The sequence below is a fragment of the Carettochelys insculpta genome, chromosome 3 (genome assembly GCF_033958435.1).
Source record: "Carettochelys insculpta isolate YL-2023 chromosome 3, ASM3395843v1, whole genome shotgun sequence".
NCBI classification, from domain to species: Eukaryota; Metazoa; Chordata; order Testudines; family Carettochelyidae; genus Carettochelys; species Carettochelys insculpta.
In genome coordinates this window covers 140785381-140807179 of record NC_134139.1, presented here as the reverse complement: position 1 = coordinate 140807179, position 21799 = coordinate 140785381, and the positions used below count along the sequence as shown (strand labels likewise).

Below are 21799 nucleotides of genomic sequence, written 5' to 3'. Positions count from 1 at the left end.
GTCTTGACAATACCAGATGGAGGTCCCACACTGGCAGAGGGTGGTCACATCTGTGGCCTAACCCTTTCCAGGACCTTCATAAACCTTTTCACCACAGGGTCTGAGAAGACTGATGACAGACCCAACCCAGGGCGAAAAGCCAAGATAACTGCTAAGTGCATCTTGATAGAGGATAGTGATAACCCTTTCTGACTCAAGAACAATAAGTAGTCCAGAAACCCAGTATCAGAGTCTGTACCAGGGATAACCCCTTTTGAGCTGCCCAGATAGAAAATCTTTTCCATTTGGCTACACACATTGCTCTTGTGGAGGGCTTCCTGCTGTTCAACAGCACGTCTGTCATAGGTTCCGAGCACGAAAGCTCCACTGCTTTCAGCCATGGAGCTTCCACATTGTGAGATGTAGCGCTTGAAGGTTGGAGTGCTGCGGTTTCCCCTCCTTCTGTGTCAACAGGTCCAGGCGTAATGGGAGTGCGGCTGGGTTACAGACAGACAGCTCCAAGAGGGTCGAGTACCAGTGCTGCTGAGTCCATGCTGGGGCCAGTAGGATGACCAATTCCCGGTCTGACCGAATTTTGGGCAGGATCTGGTGGATGAGTGGCACCGGAGGGAAGACATAAAGCAGAGGGCCCGACCAGCGAATGCTGAACACATCTGTCCAGGAGCCCAGGTTCCAATTCTGGTACGAGCAGAATGTCTGGCACTTTTCATTGAGATGGAAGGTGAATAAGTCTACTTGGGGACACCCCCACTTCTGGAAAATTAAATACAGCATATCCAGGTGTAATGACCACTCATGGTCCATAAATGATCTGCTGAGATGGTCCACCAGGGAGTTGTGGGCCCCCAGTAGATAACACGCTTTCAGGAGAATTTGATGTTGAACGTAAAACTCTCAAAGCCTATGGGCCTTGTGACACAGGGGAGAGGAGCGTGAGCCCCCTTACTTGTTTATATAGTACATTGCTGTGGTATTGTCATTCGCACAGCTACGCACTGACCTTCTAGACTGTCCTGAAACACGTTGCCGGTGAGCCTGATGGCCCTGAGTTCTCACACACTCATGTGGAGTCAGGCTTCCTTCTTGCTCCACAGGGCTTGGGTCTGGTGCTTGGGCCCAAGTCTGAGGTGTCCATGACTAGAGAAAGGGAGGGTTGTGGGGGGTTGAAGGGCACTCCCATGCAAACCGATTGAGTGTCCAGCCATCAGCGCAGAGTTAACAGCACCAGTGGTGGGACTTTTACCAACATGTCTATGTTGTCTCTGACAGGTCAGTACACTGAGGCAAGCCACGGTTGGAAAGGATGCATTCGCAGCCTGACATGCTGGACTACAAACATGCATGCTGCTATGTGACCCAACAACCTTAGGCAGCCTATGGCCATCGTGGTGGTTAACTTGATCAACTCATGGATAAGAGATGCCATGGCCTGAAACCTGCTTTGCGGCAGGAAGGTTCTTGCCTGACCCACTTCCAGTAGGGCCACCATGAACTCCATTACTTGGGTGGGGGTCAACACAGACTTTGCCTCACTTATCTTGAGGCTGAGAGTGTCGAACGTTTGTCAGATCAGCTGAATGTGCTGTGAACATCATCTGACAAGACAATCGTCCAGGTATGGAAAGAGGTGTACCCTGTGCCTGTGTAGGAAGGCTGCCACCACTGCCGTGCATTTGGTGAAGGCCTTCAGGGCTGAAGACAGGCCAAACGGAAGGACTGTGAACTGATAATGGTCCTTTCCCACCACAAAACAAAGGAACCTCCTGTGGGGTGGAGAAATTGCTATGTGGAAATACACATCCTATTAGTCAAGGATGGCAAACCAATCCCCTCATTCCAGCATCAGGATGATTAGGCCTAGGGATATCATATGAAACTTTATCTTTTTTACAAATTTGTTTAGTTTTTGCAGGTCCAAAATAGGCCTTAGCCCCGCTTTTGCCTTTGGGATTCAAAAATAAAAGGAATAAAATCCCTGTCCCTGAAACTGATGGGGAACCTCCTCTATAGCCCCACTTTGAAGGAGAGACTATCTCCTGCCTGAGCAGAATCTTGTGAGAGAGGTCCCTGAAGAGGGATGGGGAAGGTGGGTGGGAAGAGGGGGTATGAGGAAAAATTGGATAGCGTATCTCCTTTTTACCATGTGGAGGACCCACTAGCCCGAAGTTACGTTGTACCAGGCATGGCAGAAGATGGAATAGGTGGAACAAAAACAAAAGCCAAGCTGGAACTGGGGTAGTGACTGGTGTGTTGCTCTCGACCCCACCATCAAAACTGCTGTTTAGGCCCTGGTGTGGGTTTCTGATGATTCTGGCCCCGAGTCTGCTGGCAATGGTGCCTTCTATTAGCACAACCCTGTCTCCTACTGGTATCCCTCTGTTGCTGAGGGAACTATCTGAGCAGAGGCCTAGGAGTGAAGTGCTGATGTTGGGTCACAGGGGTGCAGGCCCGCCTAGGGCACCCAGCTCTTCCCAGGTACAGATAAAGCCACCATTGGCGTCACTGGGGACACCTCCACTGCACAGTCACAGGGGCTGATGGTGTCGGAGGTCCCTTCGGTGGGCTTGGCACTGACATTGGCACTATCACAGACAGCACCAACCCAACTCTGGGCACTGCCCCTGCAGGAACCAGGACCTACAGCACCATCAGTAATGGCACCCGTGGGTCCGGTGCTGTCCCAGGTGCAAAGTTAGCCCAACATGCCCCTAATGCAGCCTGCCTTATTCTTGGGCACTCTACCCCAGGCACCAAGCACAGCACTGCAGCCCCGGTGCCAGGGACTTAAACAGGGGAATTAGGCTTACCTCTCTTCCCGGTGGGCATGAAAACAGCAGGTGCATCGTCCTTGTCCTCCCCAGACAAGGCCTTGGCTGGGTCCCCGGCAACCCCAGTCATGGAGAATGGTAGGGCATATCAGCAGTTGCTGCATAGGGTAGCCCAGGGCCTGGGTATACAAGCAGAGGAAGTCAGGGACAAAATGGACCCAGTGACAAATATCCTCTCGGCACTGGGGCCGCCCATTAGTAAAACAACTGCCAGTACGGCAAAGGCAATGTGGCAAACCCCAGAATCTGCCCTACCCATGGCCAGAAGAAACAAGTGCTGGTACTTTGTTCCTGCCCAGGACAACGAGCGCACATTCACCCACCCTCCGATTCCCTTGTTGTCAATGTGGCAAATCATAAAGGAGAGACAGGGGGTTTCAAGGCCCATCCCCAAAACACAGAGAGGCGAAACACCTGGACTTGTATGATAGAAAGGTTTATTTGATGGGAGGCCTACAATTAAGGACTGTTAACCAGCAGGCTCTGGTTAGCAGGTACGTGTAGAACACAGCCATTTCCTTATCCCGCTGCTCAGAGCTGGTTCCACTGGAGAATAAGCCTGATTTTAAGGCGGTAGTGGAGGAGAATAAGGTCATATCCAGGGCAACACTGCAGGTGGCACTGGACACAGCAGATGCTGTCACTAGGTCAGGGTCTCGCACAGGCGGGCATGGTTACAAGTTTCGGGACTCCCCTATGAAGTCCAACAAACTATCCAGGACTTACCTTTGAGGGATCATCCATTCTCAGAAAGAGAGAGATGAGTGCTCTGAGAAGTGTCAGTTACCCACACCTGTTTGCACTCATTCTGTACAATGATGTGGGTGAAACAGGAAGTTTACTAGCCATAACAAGGGAGGATGTTAAAATTAAATATTTTAAACATTCTCCTTTGTACCAAATGCAAACCAGAATTATCTATGGAACATTTCTCCCTTTCTTCATCATCCTTACTTACAATTTTATCATCTGCATCTAGCAATGGTCCTATACGTGAACGAAGACTCCTTTTTCCCCTTAGTATATTTGAAAACAGTCACCTTATTGTCATCTTTCTTATTGACCACTGATTCCTTTAAACAAGCTATACTTTTGTCACTTACATTTATTTCAATTTCCTACCCTTTATACTTTGTCTTAAAGCAGCTTTCTCATCTTCTTTTACCCTTGGATGTGGCTGCACAAGATAGCTTCTTGCCCAGGATTACTTTTTCCCCCCCTCTAGGGAAATATGGCATTTAGTGCATCCAGTAGGATGTCCTTGAACATGGGATGTAAGTAGCTTGGGCATGGACCTCTTCCAGCACACTAGGGAAGGAGCAGGGGAGAAAGCATAGCTGGATAATCTCTTTGGTCTTTTCCAGCACTGGTCAGTTTGTACTCAGAGAAATATTTCACTGGGTTATATCTGAGGACTCCTCTTGCACTGACTTGTGACTGTGCAGAAGAAAAATAAGGTCTTTTGTGCTTACACTCAAAATATTTACGTTCTACAACAACTGCTTACATTACGCAATGAACAGTACATTTTAGTCTGTAATCCTGAGAACTAATCACAGCACCACAAACTCTTTCCACGGGACCTTTGCTTCATTCAGTGGAAGTACAATGTACAACTGAAGTATGAACCAAAGACCTTACAACAACTCTCCCAAAACAGGCCTATAAATCGTCTGCAGAGATTGAACCCATTACAAACAGATTTCCCCTCTTACTGCTCAGACTAGCAACGTAAAAAACAATTCGTAATTACTTTTGCTCACACTCACCATTACAAATCAATTATTTCACCACAGGAATGGCATCACTGACAAAAATTACTCCCTGAGGCCCTTCAAAGTACCGTCAGGTGAGCCGCAGCTAGATGCTAGTTTAAAACTTCAAAGTTGCCATGGGGGGGGGGGGAGGGGGAAATCTGCTAAATGAAATGCTGCATATGCAACACAGCACTTCATTAGTAAACTCCCAACGTCCTAATTACCATCCTTCCTTCGAAGAAGGGTGGTAGTGTAGACAAGCCCTTGAGAATACAGACCCTGCCTAGAAGCAGTATAATGAACTGGGAAGCTAAATACCTTCCCCTCAGCAACTTTTTTTCAAAAACTTTACTATGAACTCTCCCTTCAAGCTTTTCTTTGTCCCCGTGTTATTTTCAGGGATCAGATGCAATCATGGAAGTGGGGGGACAGTCAGTGGCTGGCCAGTTGAGCAGACACTGGCTGATTTTTTATGAAATCATTAACAATTCAATTACAGAATAAAGAAATTTCTGTTAACTTTGCCAGAGTTATTGATGCCCTATTTCTCCTTTCTTCCAACAGGAAAAATGGATACTTGCTTACCACAGGAGGGCAATGAGAACCATGCAACATGGGAAAATGATGTCAAATACCAGTAAGCATACCCAAAATGTATGAGATGACAGAACTGTGGGATAGGTTCCCACAATGCACTGCTGTAAGTCAGTTTGCTGACCAAATGTGGCAGCAATAAATTGACTTTGCAAGGAACCCATGGGTAGGTGAGGATAGTCAAATTGGAATTTATAGGATCCAGTGTTACAAAATTGATATTAAATTTGAATTTCTCATAATGTAGACATAGCCTTAGAAGCCCTTTTGAGTTCTATTCTATAATATAACTGTTTCTATGAAGAAACAGTTAAAGAACAGTCACAGAAAAGTAGCAACATTAATCTGTCTTCACAAAACAAAAAGGCAGTCATGTAGCACTTTAAAGACTTACAAAACAATTTAGTTGCAGAACAGCTGAGGAATGTATTAAGTCTGCAAAAGGAAGAAGGGAGCCTAGTACCTATAGGAACAGCTATGGAAAAAGAGAGTAAGATTGACAACTTCAGTCTTTGCTGAGCATAAGCCACAGAAGAAAAATAGCAAATATCTTTATTTAAGTTTGGGGAAACTATTCATTGGTACTTCAGAAGAAAAACATTGACTAAAAAGAGCAGTGCAAGTTTCAGGAGCTGAAGAAGCTCTCCCCTGCCTCAGAGCTCAAGGCAGATGAGCAGAAATGACTTAGAGCAAGAGGCAAACTTTTCCCGGGCATCAGTCCAGGTCTACCATCAGCCTCCTGCCGGAACCAGTTCATTGGTTAGGCACGTTGTGTTTGAGCAGCCTGGCCGCGGCCGGGTGGCAGGGTCTCGGAAGCGCCGCCCGAGGGGTTATGGGCCACCTAAGGCGCTATTTACAGAGCCCCTCCAGCCGCTCCAGCGTGCCCTTCATGTCACGGATGCGCCTGGCCAAGGCGGGCACGGGTTTCATGGCCAGGTCCAGCTCCTCGCACCGCGCCACCAGCGTGTACATTGCGCGGATGCTGGTGTCCACGGCCTCGCCCAGGCTCTCCACGCCGTCGCGGTAGGTCTGGATGCAGCCCACACTCAGGGCAGTCAAGGCCTGCAGGCCGCAGTGCACGCTGCGCAGCAGCTCGTCCACCTGCGCGCCCACCTGCGCGGCCAACGCCCCCAGCTCCCGCAGCGCCGCGGGGTCCACGGGGGGAATGGAGCTGGCGGCGCCCGCGGGCGCACTCAGCTGGATCTTCTGCTGCAAGTTGCTGACCACGAAGTGGGTGAGGCGGCCCTCCTGTCGCACAGTCCCCTCCCGCTCAAGCGCGCCGGCGGCTCGGCGGCTCCCGGGCTGCTGTGCTCCCCCGCTGCACCGCGCCTCCAGGCTCCGATCGGCCTCGCGCTCCTGCGTCCCGGACCCGTCTGCTTCCGCAGGCAGAGCGCTCCCTCCCTCCGCCATAACCGCTTCGCCTACGCAGCCGCTTCCTCCTCCGCGGCCAGGGCTCGCGCCCACGTTCGCCAGGACCTGTTGCAACTGAAAGGCGCGCGTCGCTTCAATGTTTATGCCTCTTTTGATTGGCTGGGAAGTAGGAAAGCGGCGTTATACGTTCTGTTTCTTTCCCATCCCATTGGCTGATACTTATCAAACGAAGACATGACCTAGTTTTGCTTATCTTTCTCCGGATTGGCCTGTTCTGAGGGCAGCGGGCGTGCCGGCTTGTTTGTCTCCCTCCTAATTGGAGCTGATATGAAATGGGCGAGTCTAGTAGTGTTTATTTCCTTCAGGATTGGCGAAGGCGGCCCTACGGCGGATTCCCTCTCTTCTGATTGGTCACTGCCCGAGACAGGCGTGTCACTCTCCTGCCCACAGCTGTTGATTGGTGCGCGGGCGGAAGTGGGCGTGCGCCTCCCGAGTAACAACACTAGGGCGCTGCTCGCCGATTTTCTCACTCCCCCGCCATGTTCTCCTAGCACAGGATCTGAGCGTTCACCACCCTCCAAGCCGACAAACTCCCCGCGGACGCTCCGCAGCGAATACCCGACTCCGGTCATGGTCACCATCACGGCGCCGCCGCCGCCTTTCCTAGCGCGGCTCTCGGCGGGCCCCGAGGACGCCCGACGGCTGCCCCCCAGCCTCTTCCAGCGCCTCATGCGAGGGGACAACAACTGCGAGCACCAAGCGGGCTGCTGCCTGGCGGGGCCGGGGAGCAGCGCGCGGCCCGCGCTAAAGCGCGTGAGGCGGAGAAAGGGAAAGATCCGGCCCAGCCCCTCGGGGCTCCTCCCGAGCCGCTACCAGCAATACCAACACCACCGCGCTGGCCTGGGCAGAAGAGCCCCGCTGGGAGCCCCCTGCCCGGGCGAGCTTCGTAGTCTCCCAGCTCCAGTGGCTGTTCCCGTCACGCCGGCCGAGGAGCCCCCCACATCGGCCCCTCCGAGACCGGCGCCCGGCAAGCCCCTCAGGAAGGAGGTATGAGGACGTCCCAGCTTCCTGCCCCGCGGAGCGGCTCTCATCCTCCCCGGGTGTCGGGCGGGGGGGGGGGGGAGGGGAAGGGAAGGGAAGTTTCCGTTACGGTCTCGGGGCAGGGCGCGGTGCAGACCGCGCTGATTGGTGGGTTCTCAGAACCAATGAGAGCGGCGGCTGCGCCCAGCAACAGCCGGATTTAGCCTGGTGGCCGCGCGCCCGCGGGTGACGTGTGCGGAGTGCCGCGCCCCTTGGAGGCGCCCGGCTGCCGCGGTCACTACAGCCGCGCCCCCGCCTGCAAGGAGGAGAGGAGCCGCTAGAGGGCGGGCGCGAGCTCAGCGCCTGCGCTGGCGGGGGGGGCCGGGCCGGAGCGCGGAAGTCTGCGTGAATTCACCCCGTGCGGCTGAGTGCGAGGGCAGTGACAGCGGTGGGGAGGGTAACAAGGGGCCCTGGCCGCTGCTTTCTGAGCGGGTAGCGGGCACCTTCCACAGGCCCCGGCTGCGGCTGTAACAGACGGACTCTCAGGTGGCAGAGTCCTGTGTTTATTTGAATGTCTCTGTCTCGGCAGTTCTTGAAAAACAAGATGGGAAAGTCTGAAAAGGCTCCCGGTGCGCACTGCCAGCCTGTTCACAGCACTCACCTCGGGGAACAGCCCAAGAGTAGCAAACAGAAGAGCAGAGGTAACATGCCCCTAACAAAGAGCACATCTGTGAAAAAAACTGAAAATAACTTTTGGCAACTTTCCGTGTCACCTGAGATCATTGACAAGCAGGAGAAAAAGCCACTGAATAACACCGAGAACTTCAGAAACATGAAATCAAAGAAACCTGGCTCTCCAACTGAAGTGAACCAAAAAGAAAGTTATGCTGGAGCAAAGTTTAGTGACCCACCATCTCCTAGTGTCCTTCCAAAGCCTCCCAGTCACTGGGTAGGATGCACTGTTGAATATTCTGATCAAAATAAGGAGCTGATGGCAGTCCATTTGAAAACTCTCCTGAAAGTTCAAGCATAGCTCGTGAGATTTATGAGTAGTTACATAGGACTCCATCCAGGAAATTGAAACTTGCCTTGTTGCAACAAGAAGTATAAAAGGACCGTCAAGTCTATCACAAAAAAAAAAAAACTTTTGTATTTTTTATGGGTGTGTAAATAATGTACATCATGTAATATGTGTATATTCTTGTTCATACTTTAAGAGGTACATTTTAGTTTTGTTATGAAAGGATGTATTTTGCACTGCCCAAATGGTAGGTGTTTTGTATATAAAATACGAACAGTTTTAAATGTGTGCTCAACCTTTGGAAAGACTTGACTAATTTGCACAAGGTAATGAAATTTTTAAAGGAGAAAACAGCTCTTTAATCTCAAGGTGCAGATTCAACTGAGAACTGCTTAATGCACTACTGACAAGTTTTGCAGTCTGTGGCACAATCTATTGTAAACATGGAGTTCTCATCCAGATGTGAATTGTTACTCTATGCTCTGGAAATAATGTCTGGAATTCCTGTTCATCCTGTTGTTACAAAACTAGTTTTGGAATTTGAACAAAGAATCTAACCCATCAATTTGAGCACTGCTTACTTCTTAAACAGGAGCAGAGCTTTTTGCCATAAATACAATTGGTTACCAAAAAAATAAAATAAAATAATTTGGCCTCCCCTCACACGTCTGTGTCTTGTGTGAGTACCTAGAGGTATTTTAGCTTTAGTTAGTTTTGAAATAACATTGCAAGCTCTACTCACCCTCGTTCCAGGTACTTACATATTCCAAACTGAACTCTAGTTAATAACTAAACAGCAATAAATTTGAAGCTTTGAAGGGCCTAGGCAGCCAGTAGCCACTGTCAACCAACGGCCCTGGCTCCCCACTGGTCCAGGCAGCCCACAACAGCTGTCAGCTGTTTGCCTCAGCTGGTGGTTGACAGTGGCCGCAAGCTGTTGGTTTCAGTGGTCCCATAAAATTTATTTGCAGCTACCAGCCCTTGCTTTCAGTTTTCTGTGCTGTCGTTTAGAGCCCAGTAAGCAGTGGAAGTGTTGGTAATTCTGCTAGACAATATTGACCGCTTGTGGCGTGGCACATTTTCTTGTTCAGCACGGGTCAGATCCTGAGGGTGCCAGATGACAGGTTCAACCAGTATTTCACTTATGAAAATCTGCTATTAAAACAAAAGTTCCTTTTATAGTAGCAGACTAACAGATATTTTGGAGCATAAGCTTTTGTGGGCAAAGACCTGATTTGTCAGATGCATGAATGCAGGGGTTTCACAGGACGATTTAAAGAGGGAGTCTCACTAACGGGGAGGGCCAGAGTTGACAAGGTCTCTTCAGTCAGGGTGGATGTGGCCCGTTATGTGAACATCAAGAGAGTAGAAGTCAAGTCAGTTCAGTCAGGGGAGATGTGGGCCATTATCAGTTGCTAATGTGGAGGTGTGAACATCAAGAGCAGAGAAACCCAGTCTCTGTTCAATCCTTGGTTGATGGAGTCAAATTTTCAAATGAATTGCAGCTCTGAAATTTCTCTTTGCATTTTATTTTTGACATTGTTTTTGTTGTAGGACTTCTGCTTTTAAATCTGTTACTGAGTGTCCAGGCAAATTGAAGTGTTCCTGCAGGTTTTTTGTATGTTACCATACCTGGGCTACGTCTACACGTGCCCCAAACTTCGAAATGGCCATGCAAATGGCCATTTCGAAGTTTACTAATGAAGCGCTGACATGCGTATTCAGCGCTTCATTAGCATGCGGGCGGCAGCGGCGCTTCGAAATTGACGAGCCTTGCCACCGTGCGGCGCGTCCAGACGGGGCTCCTTTTCGAAAGCACGCCACCTACTTCGAAGTCCCCTTATTCCCGTGAGCTCATGGGAATAAGGGGACTTCGAAGTAGGCGGGGCCCTTTCGAAAAGGAGCCCCGTCTGGACGCGCCGCGCGGCGGCAACGCTCGTCAATTTCGAAGCGCCGCTGCCGCCCGCATGCTAATGAAGCGCTGAATATGCATGTCAGCGCTTCATTAGTAAACTTCGAAATGGCCATTTGCATGGCCATTTCGAAGTTTGGGGCACGTGTAGACACAGCCCTGATGTCTGATTTATGTTCATTTATTTTTTTACATAGCGACTGTCCGTTTTGGTCAATGAAAATTGCAGACAGCTTGCCAGCCTTAAACAAATTCTCATCAGCAACTATGAACCACAACACAGTAACTCTAAACCTGGAACCAATCCCTGCAACAAACCTCAGTACAAAGTCTGCTTACATATCTACATTAGCGATATCATCACAGGACGTAACATCAACCACATCATCGGGGCGTTTTCACCTGCACATTTAATGTAGTACATGCCATCATGTGCCAGCAATGCCCCACTGCAATTTACATTGGGCAAACAAGACCGCCTCTACATAAAAGAATAAATGGACATAAATCAGACATCAGGAGTGTTAACATACAAAAACCTGTAGGACAACACTTCAGTCTCCCTGGACGCTCAGTAACAGATTTAAAAGTAGCAGTCCAACAATAAAAAAAAATTCAAAAATAAAATAGAGAAATTTCAGAGCTGCAATTCATTTGCAAATTTCACTCCACCAACCAAGAATTTAAGGGAGACTGGGAGGGGTTGGCCCATCAGAAAAGCAGTTTCTCAGCTCCTGATGTTCACACCTGCACATTAGCAACTGACAATGGACCACATCCCCCCTGACTGAAGTGCCTTGATTTCTCCTCTGGGTGTTCACAACTCCACATTAACTGCTGATCCCCACTGATTGAATAGACCTTGTCAGCTGTGACCCTCCCCTTTACTGATGCTCCCTGTTTAAATCCTTTTCTGAAACCCCCCCATTCATGCATCTGACGAAGCGGGTCTTTGCCCACAAAAGCTTATGCTCCCAAATACCTGTTAGTTTATAAGGTGTCTCAGGATTTCTTGTTCTTTTTGAAGATACAGACTAACTCAGCTACCTCTCTGATACTTTTATACTAGTACTCTTGCATATCTAGCTCATTGTTCTGACTTGAAGTACAGTAAACTTCAGTTTTTATCAATGTTACAAACCGTTCTCTGAACCCTTTTGCGCCAGTTGGGGAGAGAATCACATGATACTGAACTAGCCTTTCTAAATTTAACCCTGTAAGATTCTGGAGAGATGTTGAATTACCTCAGTACAGCATCTTTAAACATCACATAATATATAGCTTCCTGTTCCCCTAATTCATTAAATACTTCTTAGGTTTCCAGTCAGCCTGGTCAGCAGGATGGGCGTTTGCTGGTCATCTCGGATTCGGTGCACATTGCACAAGCATTCAAAAGTTGACAAAAATTTTTCAATATTCTCAAAATCCTTGTAAATGGAGCACATCTTTTCCTGGCTTCTGTTTTCTAGGGCAGTGTTTCTTAAACTTTTCGAGACCACAGAACACCTAGTATTTTTAACACGGAACACCTATGAAAATTTTCTCCAAAAAAAAGTTGTCCAGCAACTGTCTGAATCAGGCATAATTTTAATTAGCCAGACAGCCACTTGTGTGTGTGGCCAACTTTCTTGTCGTCCCATAAAGTTTGTTTACGGTCACCAGTCCTGGCTCTCAGTGTTCTGTGATGTTAGTTAGCTCTAATTTACCTCTTTTAAGAGTCCACTCAGCAGTGGAAGTGTTGGTAGTCCTGCTAGATAACAGGGTGCTGAACGAGAGAGGTTCAACCTGTATCTGGTTTTAATAGCAGAAAATATATACACCTCATTGCTAGTTGCTATGCTGCTGTGGTATACCTATGAGTTGTTTACCAAATACCAGTGTTCCACAGAACATAGTTTTGAGAAAAACTGCATTAAAGAATGCTATAAGCTGGCAGGGGTCTATTCACTGCCTATGATAGCTCAATCCACTAGGGGCCAAGCATCATCTACAGCTTTTCTGGCTGAAGTCCCCATACATGATATATGTAGGTCTGTGTCTTGGTCATCTATCCGTACTTTTGCAGCATAATAAACAAGCACTCAAGTAGCACTTTAAAGACTAATAAAATAATTTATTAGGTGAGCTTTCATGGGACAGACCCACTTCTTCAGACCATAGCCATACCAGAACACACTCAATATTTAAGGAACAGAGAACCAAAACCAGTAGTCAAGGTGGACAAATCAGAAAAAAAAAGATCAAGGTGAGCAAATCAGAGAGTAGAGGGGCAGAAGCGGGCGGGAGAAGTCAAGAATTAGATTAAACCAAGTATGCAAACAAGCCCCTACAGTGACTCAGAAAATTCCAATCCGGGTTCAAACCACGTTAATGTATCGAATTTTAATATAAAAGAGAGTTCCACAGTCTCTCTTTCAAGAGTGTTGTGAAAATCCTTCTACAGTAACACGCAAACTCTTAACTCATTAACAGAATGGCCCACTCCATTAAAATGCCAATTAACAGGTTTGTGGATCAGGAGTGTTTTTTATGTCTGTTTTGTGCCCATTAACTCTGTCTAAGAGTTTGAAGTCTGTCCAATATACAAAGCATCTGGGCATTGTTGGCACACGATGGCATATATGATGTTAGTTGAGGAACATGAGAATGTGCCCGTGATTCTGTGAATAACCTGGTTAGGTCCAGTGATGGTATCTCCAGAAAAGATACGTGGACAAAGCTGGCAGCAGGCTTTGTTGCAAGGAAAAGTTCCAGGACTGGTGTTCCTGCAGTATAGACTGTGGTTGCTGGTGAGAATCCTCCTAAGGTTGGGAGGTTGGTTGTAGGAGAGAAAAGGCCTGTCACCTAGGGCTTTCTGGAGTGTGGCACCCTGATTAAGAATAGGTTGTAGGTCTTTAATAATTCGTTGCAGTGGTTTGAGTTGAGGGCTGTAGGTGATGACCAGTGGTGTTCTGTTCTTGGCTTTTTTGGGCCTATCTAGGAGTAGCTGGTCTCTGGGTATTCGTCTGGCCCTGTTGATTTGTTTTTTTATTTCTCCTGGTGGGTAGTTCAGGTTTATGAATATTTGGTAAAGATCTTGTAGTTTTTGGTCTCTGTCAGTAGGATCAGTGCAAATGCGATTGTACCTAAGGGCTTGACTGTAAACAATGGATCTAGTTATGTGTGCAGGATGGAAGCTAGAAGCGTGTAGGTAAGTATAGCGATCAGTGGGTTTCCGGTACAGGGCAGTACCGATCAGGCCATCGTTCATTTGTACTGTAGTGTCCAGGAAATGTGTCTCTCATGTGGAGTAATCGAGGCATAAGTTGATGGTGGGATGCAGATTGTTAAAGTCTCTGTGGAATTCTTCTGGAGTCTGTATACCTGTTAGCCGATGGTCAGGTGAGATAGCAACTATGCCCTTGTTTTCATCCAAGATTTCAACTGCTAGGGCAGAGCCCCACCAGTGACCAGGCTTAAAGCAGCTGAAAAGCAGCTGGGTTCTTTGTTTTGTGTTCTGTTTGCACAGTAACAGGAAGAGTCAGGTTACCACTTAGTTAAATAAACAAAGTAATCGATTAACAGTTAAGCTCTTGTGGTTACAATTTTACTTTGTTTGTTTAACTAACGAGTTAAACTCTTGTGGCTACAAAGTTACAAGGTTTATACTTTGATTACAGATAGCTAGCATGCACTTTAATTCATAGATCTATAGTTGTTAAATGCATGCAAAAGCAAAAGGTTAAATACGTGGCAGATCTTAGTCTCACCCCTGCGTTACCAACGTGGCTTGGCCAGTCTTCTCTCAATCCCTTGGGAAGAAGTCTATTTTTCCCTTTTTTTCCCAAGGAAATGGGCATCTCCTGAGACCTCAGGAGACCACACCCCTCCTGTCTGGCAGGAAAGATAACTGGAGCTCAAATAGGGGGTCAGCCGGACCCCTCTTTTATACCCATTGGGTCACGTATGCTTCTTCCTTGTTTTAAAAAGTGCCAATTTAATTAAACTGTCTGATGCTGGTTCTTACAGGGAGTTCAAGGGCTTAGTCCACACCTGCGAGGTAGAGACAATTGAGGGCATTTGTTTCTTAATGGGCTGGAGATTTCCCTCCGTCTGGGACCAAGCATGCAGGCAAATCAACTGATGGTAATTAGCAAAGGGCAGTCCCAGGCCCAGCTGTTAATTAGCCCATTGCTCTTATCAGCTTTGCTCCGGAGCATCAAAGACCGTGGCCAAGATAAGCACATCTGCGCTCTCAGGCATTCCAGGGTTGGGCTGTTCCTTTTAACCCTTTCGTGCTCTGAAGCACCAAGGGAAGTAGAGCAAAATGGGGGTTCTGTCTGGCTACAATACCATGGGTCCAAATCATAGATGTCATCAATGTATCTTAAGTAGAGGAGGCGTAATAGAGAATGAGAACTGAGGAATCATTCCAGGTCAGCCATAAATATATTAGCGTATTGTGGGGCTATGCGGGTGCCCATAGCAGTTCCACTTATCTGAAGGTATAAATTGTCCCCAGATCGGAAATAATTGTGGGTGAGAACAAAGTTACAGAGGTCAGACACTAGATTGGCTGTGGTGACATCAGAGATGGTATTCCTGATTTCTTGTAATCTGTCTTTGTGTGGAATATTAGTGTACAGAGCCTCTACATCCATTGTGGCAAGGATGGCATTTCAGGAACTTTTCCGATGTTTTGTAATTTCCTCAGGAAGTCGATGGTATCTCGGACATAGCTGGGAGTGTTAGTGGCATAGGATTTGAGGAGGGAGTCCATGTAACTGGATAGTCTGGTGGTAACGGTGCCAATACCCTAAATGATAGGGCATCCGGGGTTTCCAGGTTTGTGGATTTTGGGAAGTAAATAGAATAATCCAGGCTGGGGCTCAGATGGTGTGTCTGAGTGAATAAGGCCATTCTGTTAATGACTTAAGAGTCTGCGTGTTACTGAAGAAGAGTTTTCACAACACTCTTGAAAGAGAGACTGCGGAACTCTCTTTTATATTCAAATTCAACACATTAACACATGGTTTGAACCAGGATGGGAATTTTTTGAGTCACTATAGGGGCTCGTTCACATACTTGGCTTAATCTAATTCTTGACTCCCCCCCGCACCCCTCTACTCTCTGATTTGCTCACCTTGATCATTTTTTTCTGCTTTGTCCACCTTGATTACTGTTTTTGGTTCTCTGTGCTTTAAATATTGAGTCTGTTCTGGTATGGCTATGGTCTGAAGAAGCGGGTCTGTCCCATGAAAGCTCACCTTATAAATTATTTTGTTAGTCTTTATGTTAGTGCTACTGGGCTGCTTTTTTGTTTTGATAGTATAGAGACTAGCACGGCTCCCTCTGTTAGCGTGCAATCTCTCATCAGGCAAGGGTTGCTGCTGCCTTTGGTAGGGCAGTGCTCCAATCAGTTCAGAACTCTGACCCACTTCCTAACATCATCTTGGAATTCACCTAACTTAGAATGCACATGAACAATCAGGTGAAGCCGAACATCGGTTATTTACCTCTCTTGTTTTTCTAGATGTGTTGTTCATGTCCATTCCAACAGCTCCGAGTGGTGGGAGCAGCTCATCATGTGGGAGTGGGACGACGATATGTGGCTCTGGAACTTCCGCATGCGCCAGCAGACCTTTCTCGAGCTCTGTCAGTGGCTCACCCCGGCACTGAGGCACCACGACACCTGGATGCGGCGCGCCCTCCCCGTTGAGAGGAGGGTCGCAATAGCCGTCTAGAAGCTGGCACTCCAGATAGCTATCGCTCCATGGGACACCAGTTTGGAGTGGGAAAGGCCACAGTCGGGGCCGTTGTCATGGAGGTAAGGAGGCCTGGGCACGCACCCACTGGGGACCAGGGGGCTGGGTGTGGGGTTGGGAGGGAGGGAGAGAGGGACCGGGTATGGGCTGGGGATGGAGGGGCACTGGGGAGGGAGGGGCTGGGCGGGTGGGGAACCCGGGGAGATACCCGGGAGGGGGTCCTGGGGGAAGGGCCCTGGGGCACCCTGCACAGCCTCATGGGCGCCTGTGTTCCTTCCCCACAGGTGGTCCATGTGCTTAATGCCATGTTGCTCCAGAGGGTCATCTGACTCGGGGACCTAGACGCAGCTGTTGCCGGATTCACCTCCATGGGGTTCCTGAATGGCTTCGGGGCCCTAGATGGGACCCACATCCCCATCCGCGCCCCGGACCACAGCGGAGGAAGATACATAAACCGCAGGGGCTACCACTCCGTGGTCCTGCAGGCCATGGTGGACAGTCGGGGCCGCTTCCAGGATGTGTACGTGGGCTGGCCTGGCTGCACACATGATGTCCGTGTTTTTAGGAACTCGGGCCTGTGCTACCAGCTGGAGGCGGGGACCTACATCCCCAAGAGGGGGATCCCTCTGGGGGACACCACCGTGTCCCTCTGCCTCGTGGTGGACGCAGCCTACCCCCTCCAGCCCTGGCTCATGCACCCGTACACTGGCCACCTCAATGCCAGCCAGGAGCAGTTCAACGCCCGCCTGAACCATGCCCACCAGGTGATGGAGAGGACATTTGGCCGTCTGAAGGGCCACTGGCGGTGCCTCCATGCCCGACTGGACGTCAGCCTCCAAAACATCCCCCAGGTTGTGGGCACGTGCTGCACGCTCCACAACATCGTTGAGAGCAAGGGGGAGGCTTTTGTCCAGGGGTGGGCGGTCGACACCAGCATGGGCTGCCCCCAGCCGGCTGCCGCACCCAGCCGCCAGGCCCACCATGAGGGGGTACGGGTCTATGAGGCCCTGTGGGCCCACTTCAATCAGGGAGACCCCTGAGCACCTCCCTGGCTTTCCCTAGAAGACCCTGCCACACACAGCCCGCAATGCCCACACACCACCCCCAACACCTGCATGCCACCCCCGCGACAAGCACACGCCTCTGGCTTTTTGGAAAATAAAACCTTTTTTTTCTGAAACCTGAAAACTTGTTTTGTTCAAAACAGAAACTGCAACGAATATACAAAAAGGGGGACAACTATATACATGGGGGACAAATATATACATGGGGGCCCAGCAGATGGCTCCGCCGTTGGCCCACCAGTCCGGGGTGGGCGTAGAGGGGTGTGACCCCCGGCGGGTACGGCTCGCAAACCCCCCCACCCCAATGTCCGCGGTCCCTGGCGTGGCCGGCTGCAGGCTGGGAGGACCAGCAAGTACGGCCGGGATGCCCCCACTGGCCAGTCTTCAGCCCCAGTGGGCTCTGTGGAGTTGGCAGGTGGTGAGGCGGGTGGGGCAGCAGGCGGTGAGGTGGGTGGGGCGGCAGGTGGGGCAGCAGGTGGTGCGGTGGGGGCGGGCCTCGGGTAGAGCAGCGAGGAGGGTGGCCCAGGGGGCAGCGGGGGGCGGCAGCCGGGCGACGGCCTCCCAGATCAACCCGGCTATGTCCTGAAAGACCCCCATAAAGTCCTCCCATGCCACCCACCGCCAGGTGGACTCCTCCCGGTCAAACCGGAGTCTCTCCTCTGCCACCTCCGTCTGCCACCGGAGAGCTGCCAGGAGCTGTGGGTCCACAGGGGCCATCCCCAGAGTCCAGCGGTGGCAGGACTGTCCCGCTGCCCTTGGGGGTGTCTCCGGCCGCTGTTGGTGGCTAACCTCCAGCAGGCTGTCGGGGACGACAGACGGTGCCTGGCTGCCTGGGGTGTCGGATGCTGCAGCTGGAGAGAGGGAGAGAGGAAGGGAAAGGCTGTTAGTACAGTGCCCTGGCCCATGGCCCGTTCCCCCCGCCCCCCTTGGGTGCTGGGTCTCCATGCCCATTGGTGGGTTTGATGTCCCTGTTGGCTGTCGCCATGGCATTGTCCCCCTGCCCCCGGGGTTAAGGCTGAGTGCTGTCCATGGGTGTGGGTGCTGATGGGTGCTGATGGCTGTGCCGCCGTCCTGGGACCATACAGTGGCAGGGCGTTTGCAGGTTGGGGTCTGCTGGGGGTGTGTGAGGCTCCAGGTCATGTCTGGTGCCCCCACCCTGTGGCCCATGGGTGTGTGCTCTGTGGGGTACATACCTGAGCATCCAGTGCCACGGTCGAGGGAAGCCCAGTGGGCAGACGCCCAGCTGGTGCTCTGGGAGGGGAGGTCAATGAGGAGCCCTCCCTCCTCGCTGCTGGACCCCTCCTCCGCTGTCCCAAGGGGGGCCTCCTCGGGTGGGCCCCGGGGTGTGGGGCTGGCCTCCGGGCCAGACTCCGGCTCCGAGGCCTGCTGGGGCTCGTCGGCCGTGGTGTCAAGGGTGGCCGGGGGTGGGGAGGAGGTGTCCTGGGGGCCCAGGATGGCCCTGAGCTCCCTGTAATAGGGGCAAGTGGCAGGGGGAGCCCCAGACCAGCTGGCCAAGTCCCGGCCTGGGCGTATCCCTGCCGCAACTCCTTCACCTTACTCCGGATGTGATCCGGATTGCGGGCAGGGTGACCCCGGGCGGCCAGGCCCTTGGCCAGGAGGGCGAACACTTCTGTGTTCTGCCGCTTGCTCCCCATCACATGGAGCACCTCCTCCTCGCCCCAGAGCCCCAGCAGGTCTCGGAGCTTGGCCTCTGACCAGGAGGGGCCCCGCCTCTTTTTGGCCCCCCGCTTGGCTGCTGGGGGGCCTGGGTCCCCTCAGGAGGGGAGCCCTGGGGGTGCTCAGGGGGCTGGTTCGATGCCATGGTGCTGGGTGCTCGGGTCGGGGTCCGGAGAGAGTGTGCAGGGCTAGCACGTGTGTGTGCTGCTGCCTGTACACTCTCAGCTTCCTGCCACAGGAAATCTGGGTCCGTGGTGCTTTAAAGGCTGCTGCGCACGGGGACCATAGAGCCCCGCAGGGGCTGGACAGAGCATCTCAACCCCTCAGCTGATGGCCACCATGGAGGACCCTGCTATTTCTAAGTAGTGGGACATGGATCGTCTACACACACCCTACTTCAACATTCAACGTTGAAGTAGGGCACTATTCCCATCTTTGGATGGGAATAGCGACTTCAACATCTCACTGCCTAACGTCAATTTCTACGTCGAAATAGCACATGGCGCGTGTAGACGCGATGGGTGCTATTTCGACGTTGTGCTGGCTACTTCAAAGTAGCCGGCTAGTGTAGATGCACCGTGAGAGGTGGATAAGTCTTATACACAGGGTGTATGCAAAGTCACGCTGGCAGGGTGGAGGAGTGCTCCTGCATTATGATCAGACCCAACAAGTGTTGGCAGGGGGAATGTTGTTATATTCTGTTCTCATAGAAACATTGTTTTGTAAATGAATGCTTACTGATGTTCCCATGAAGTTCACTATTGTATTTAGCATTGTTAGTGAATCCTCCTTAATTTTCTCCTGAAATTCAGCATTGTTTTATTACTGAAATCCTGTTCATGTTCTATACGACTGAATACCTCTACTTCCCTGTAACTTACATTCTGTTAACAATCTATTGGTACTTTATGTTCTGTTCAATAGGGAATTACCAGAGCGGAATGTCATATGAGCAGTAGGAATTCAGTTTGAGCTGGAGAAGTGGATAAGGGAATTATGAGAAACTCTCCCCTGGTGTGTTGGGAGGGGGATGAACAAAGGAGGAGAGAGGTATAAGTACTGCTCACTTCTTGTTGTAAGGTGTGCAGGCTTTGAGGGGAGATCCCCCTGCACCTTACTTGGCATGCCAAATAAAGATTCTTCTTCCAGTCTTGGTGTGTTATGGGGCCAGCGTTGCACACCGGGCACAAACTGCCACTGTGCCACTTTAAGAAGGAGGCAACAAAAGCAATGTCCAGTTTCACCTCTGGCCTGGCCAAAGGACAATGGTTGGACTAGACCACCGGAGGCGTTTCACACCAGACCAATAGCCAGTCTGAAGCACTGGGCCCCACCTCCTGGAGCCCAGGCCACAGAATCTCCCCAGAGTAATTCCCACTGACCAGGCCAGGCAGCTGAGGCTATTGCATGGAAATCCGGCACCCTTAGGTGCCAGAACTTCCACCCCAACTGCCTATCCCCAGAGCGTTAGGTGGCGAGAAGGGCTATGTCTACACGTGCCCCAAACTTCGAAATGGCCATTTCGAAGTTTACTAATGAAGCGCTGAAATGCATATTCAGCGCTTCATTAGCATGCGGGTTGCAGCGGCGCTTCGAAATTGACGAGCCTTGCCGCCGCGCGGCGCGTCCAGACTGGGCTCCTTTTCGAAAGGGCCCCGCCTACTTCGACGTCCCCTTATTCCCATGAGCTCATGGGCTTCGGTTATTGTTGGGATGCGGTTAGAAAAGTTGGGAGGGTTATTAAGGCTCAAGGGGACTTCGAAGTAGGCGGGGCCCTTTCGAAAAGGAGCCCCGTCTGGACGCGCCGCGCGGCTGCAAGGCTCGTCAATTTCGAAGCGCCGCTGCAGCCCGCATGCTAATGAAGCGCTGAATATGCATTTCAGCGCTTCATTAGTAAACTTCGAAATGACCATTTGCATGGCCATTTCGAAGTTTGGGGCACGTGTAGACACAGCCAGGGAGATGGAGCACAAGCTGTGTGGGAGCCCTGCTCTCTGCCGTTCTTTCCCATGTGATTGGTTCTTACGCCTGTCACTCAGGCTCTCCGGTCGCTGCAGACCCCTACCTCAGGCACCTTTGAAATGCTGCCGCGAAGTGCCAGGCCGCGCCCTCCCAGCGCGGTTGGGGGGAGAAAGGGCCATTTCCCAGCAAGCTCTGCGGACGAGCATTTCTTTGGCCGCTGCGACTCGCCTCGCGCAAGGGTGTGTGGAGCAGGCGCCGCGCTGGCAGCGACAGCTCCCGAGCTGTGCATCCTTGGCGGCGGCTTGATGGGGCTGCAGGAGGAGGCGGCTGCGGCGGCGGCGGCGCAGGGCAGGCCGGGCGCCCTGTCCCCGGCAGGGCTGCAGGCGCTGAAGCAGCGGGCGGCTGAGTGCATTGAGCAGAGCGGCGGGCGGCTGGGCGTCCTGAGCCGGGAGATCTGGAGCCGTCCCGAGCTGGCTTACGCGGAGCATCAGGCGCACGGCGCCATGACCCGCTTCTTCTCCTCCGCCGAGCTGCCGGGGGCCGCCTGGGCCGTGCAGCCGCACTACAAGCTGGACACCGCCTTCCGGGCCGAGTGGGGCTCCCCCGCCCCTGCCCCTGCCCCTGCCCCTGCCCCAGCCCCAGCCCCTACCCCAGATGCCCGGCCGCTGCGCTTGGGCTTCCTGTGCGAGTACGATGCGCTGCCCGGCATAGGACACGCCTGCGGCCACAACCTCATCGCCGAGGTTGGGGCGGCCGCCGCCCTGGGCGTGAAGGGCGCCCTGGAGAGCCTGGCCCGGCCGGCCCCCGCCGTGAAGGTGAGAGCCGGCGGGAAAGTGGGTGGCCGCCGCT

General features: G+C 51.5%; 3 protein-coding genes across 3 annotated transcripts in view; 2 read left to right on the top strand and 1 right to left on the bottom strand.

Moving 5' to 3' along the window:
* Positions 1–4719: 4719 nt before the first annotated feature.
* LOC142011441 (BLOC-1-related complex subunit 6-like) lies at positions 4720–6591 on the bottom strand. The gene has a single exon (XM_074990895.1). The coding sequence runs from the start codon at positions 6587–6589 to the stop codon at positions 6029–6031; it is 561 nt and encodes a 186-aa protein (XP_074846996.1). The 5' UTR covers positions 6590–6591; the 3' UTR covers positions 4720–6028.
* Positions 6592–6691: 100 nt separating this feature from the next.
* Positions 6692–8879, top strand: PNRC1 (proline rich nuclear receptor coactivator 1). Its single transcript, XM_074990894.1, has 2 exons — positions 6692–7597; positions 8160–8879. The coding sequence occupies exons 1-2, from the start codon at positions 6878–6880 to the stop codon at positions 8601–8603; spliced, it is 1164 nt and encodes a 387-aa protein (XP_074846995.1). The 5' UTR covers positions 6692–6877; the 3' UTR covers positions 8604–8879.
* Positions 8880–21074: 12195 nt separating this feature from the next.
* The window catches only part of PM20D2 (peptidase M20 domain containing 2), a 35087-nt gene continuing 34362 nt past the window's right edge, over positions 21075–21799 (top strand). Inside the window, exon 1 of the mRNA XM_074990893.1 lies at positions 21075–21765. Within this exon, the coding sequence (XP_074846994.1) occupies positions 21256–21765 (510 nt within the window). The 5' untranslated portion in view covers positions 21075–21255. The remainder of the gene's footprint in view (positions 21766–21799) is intronic.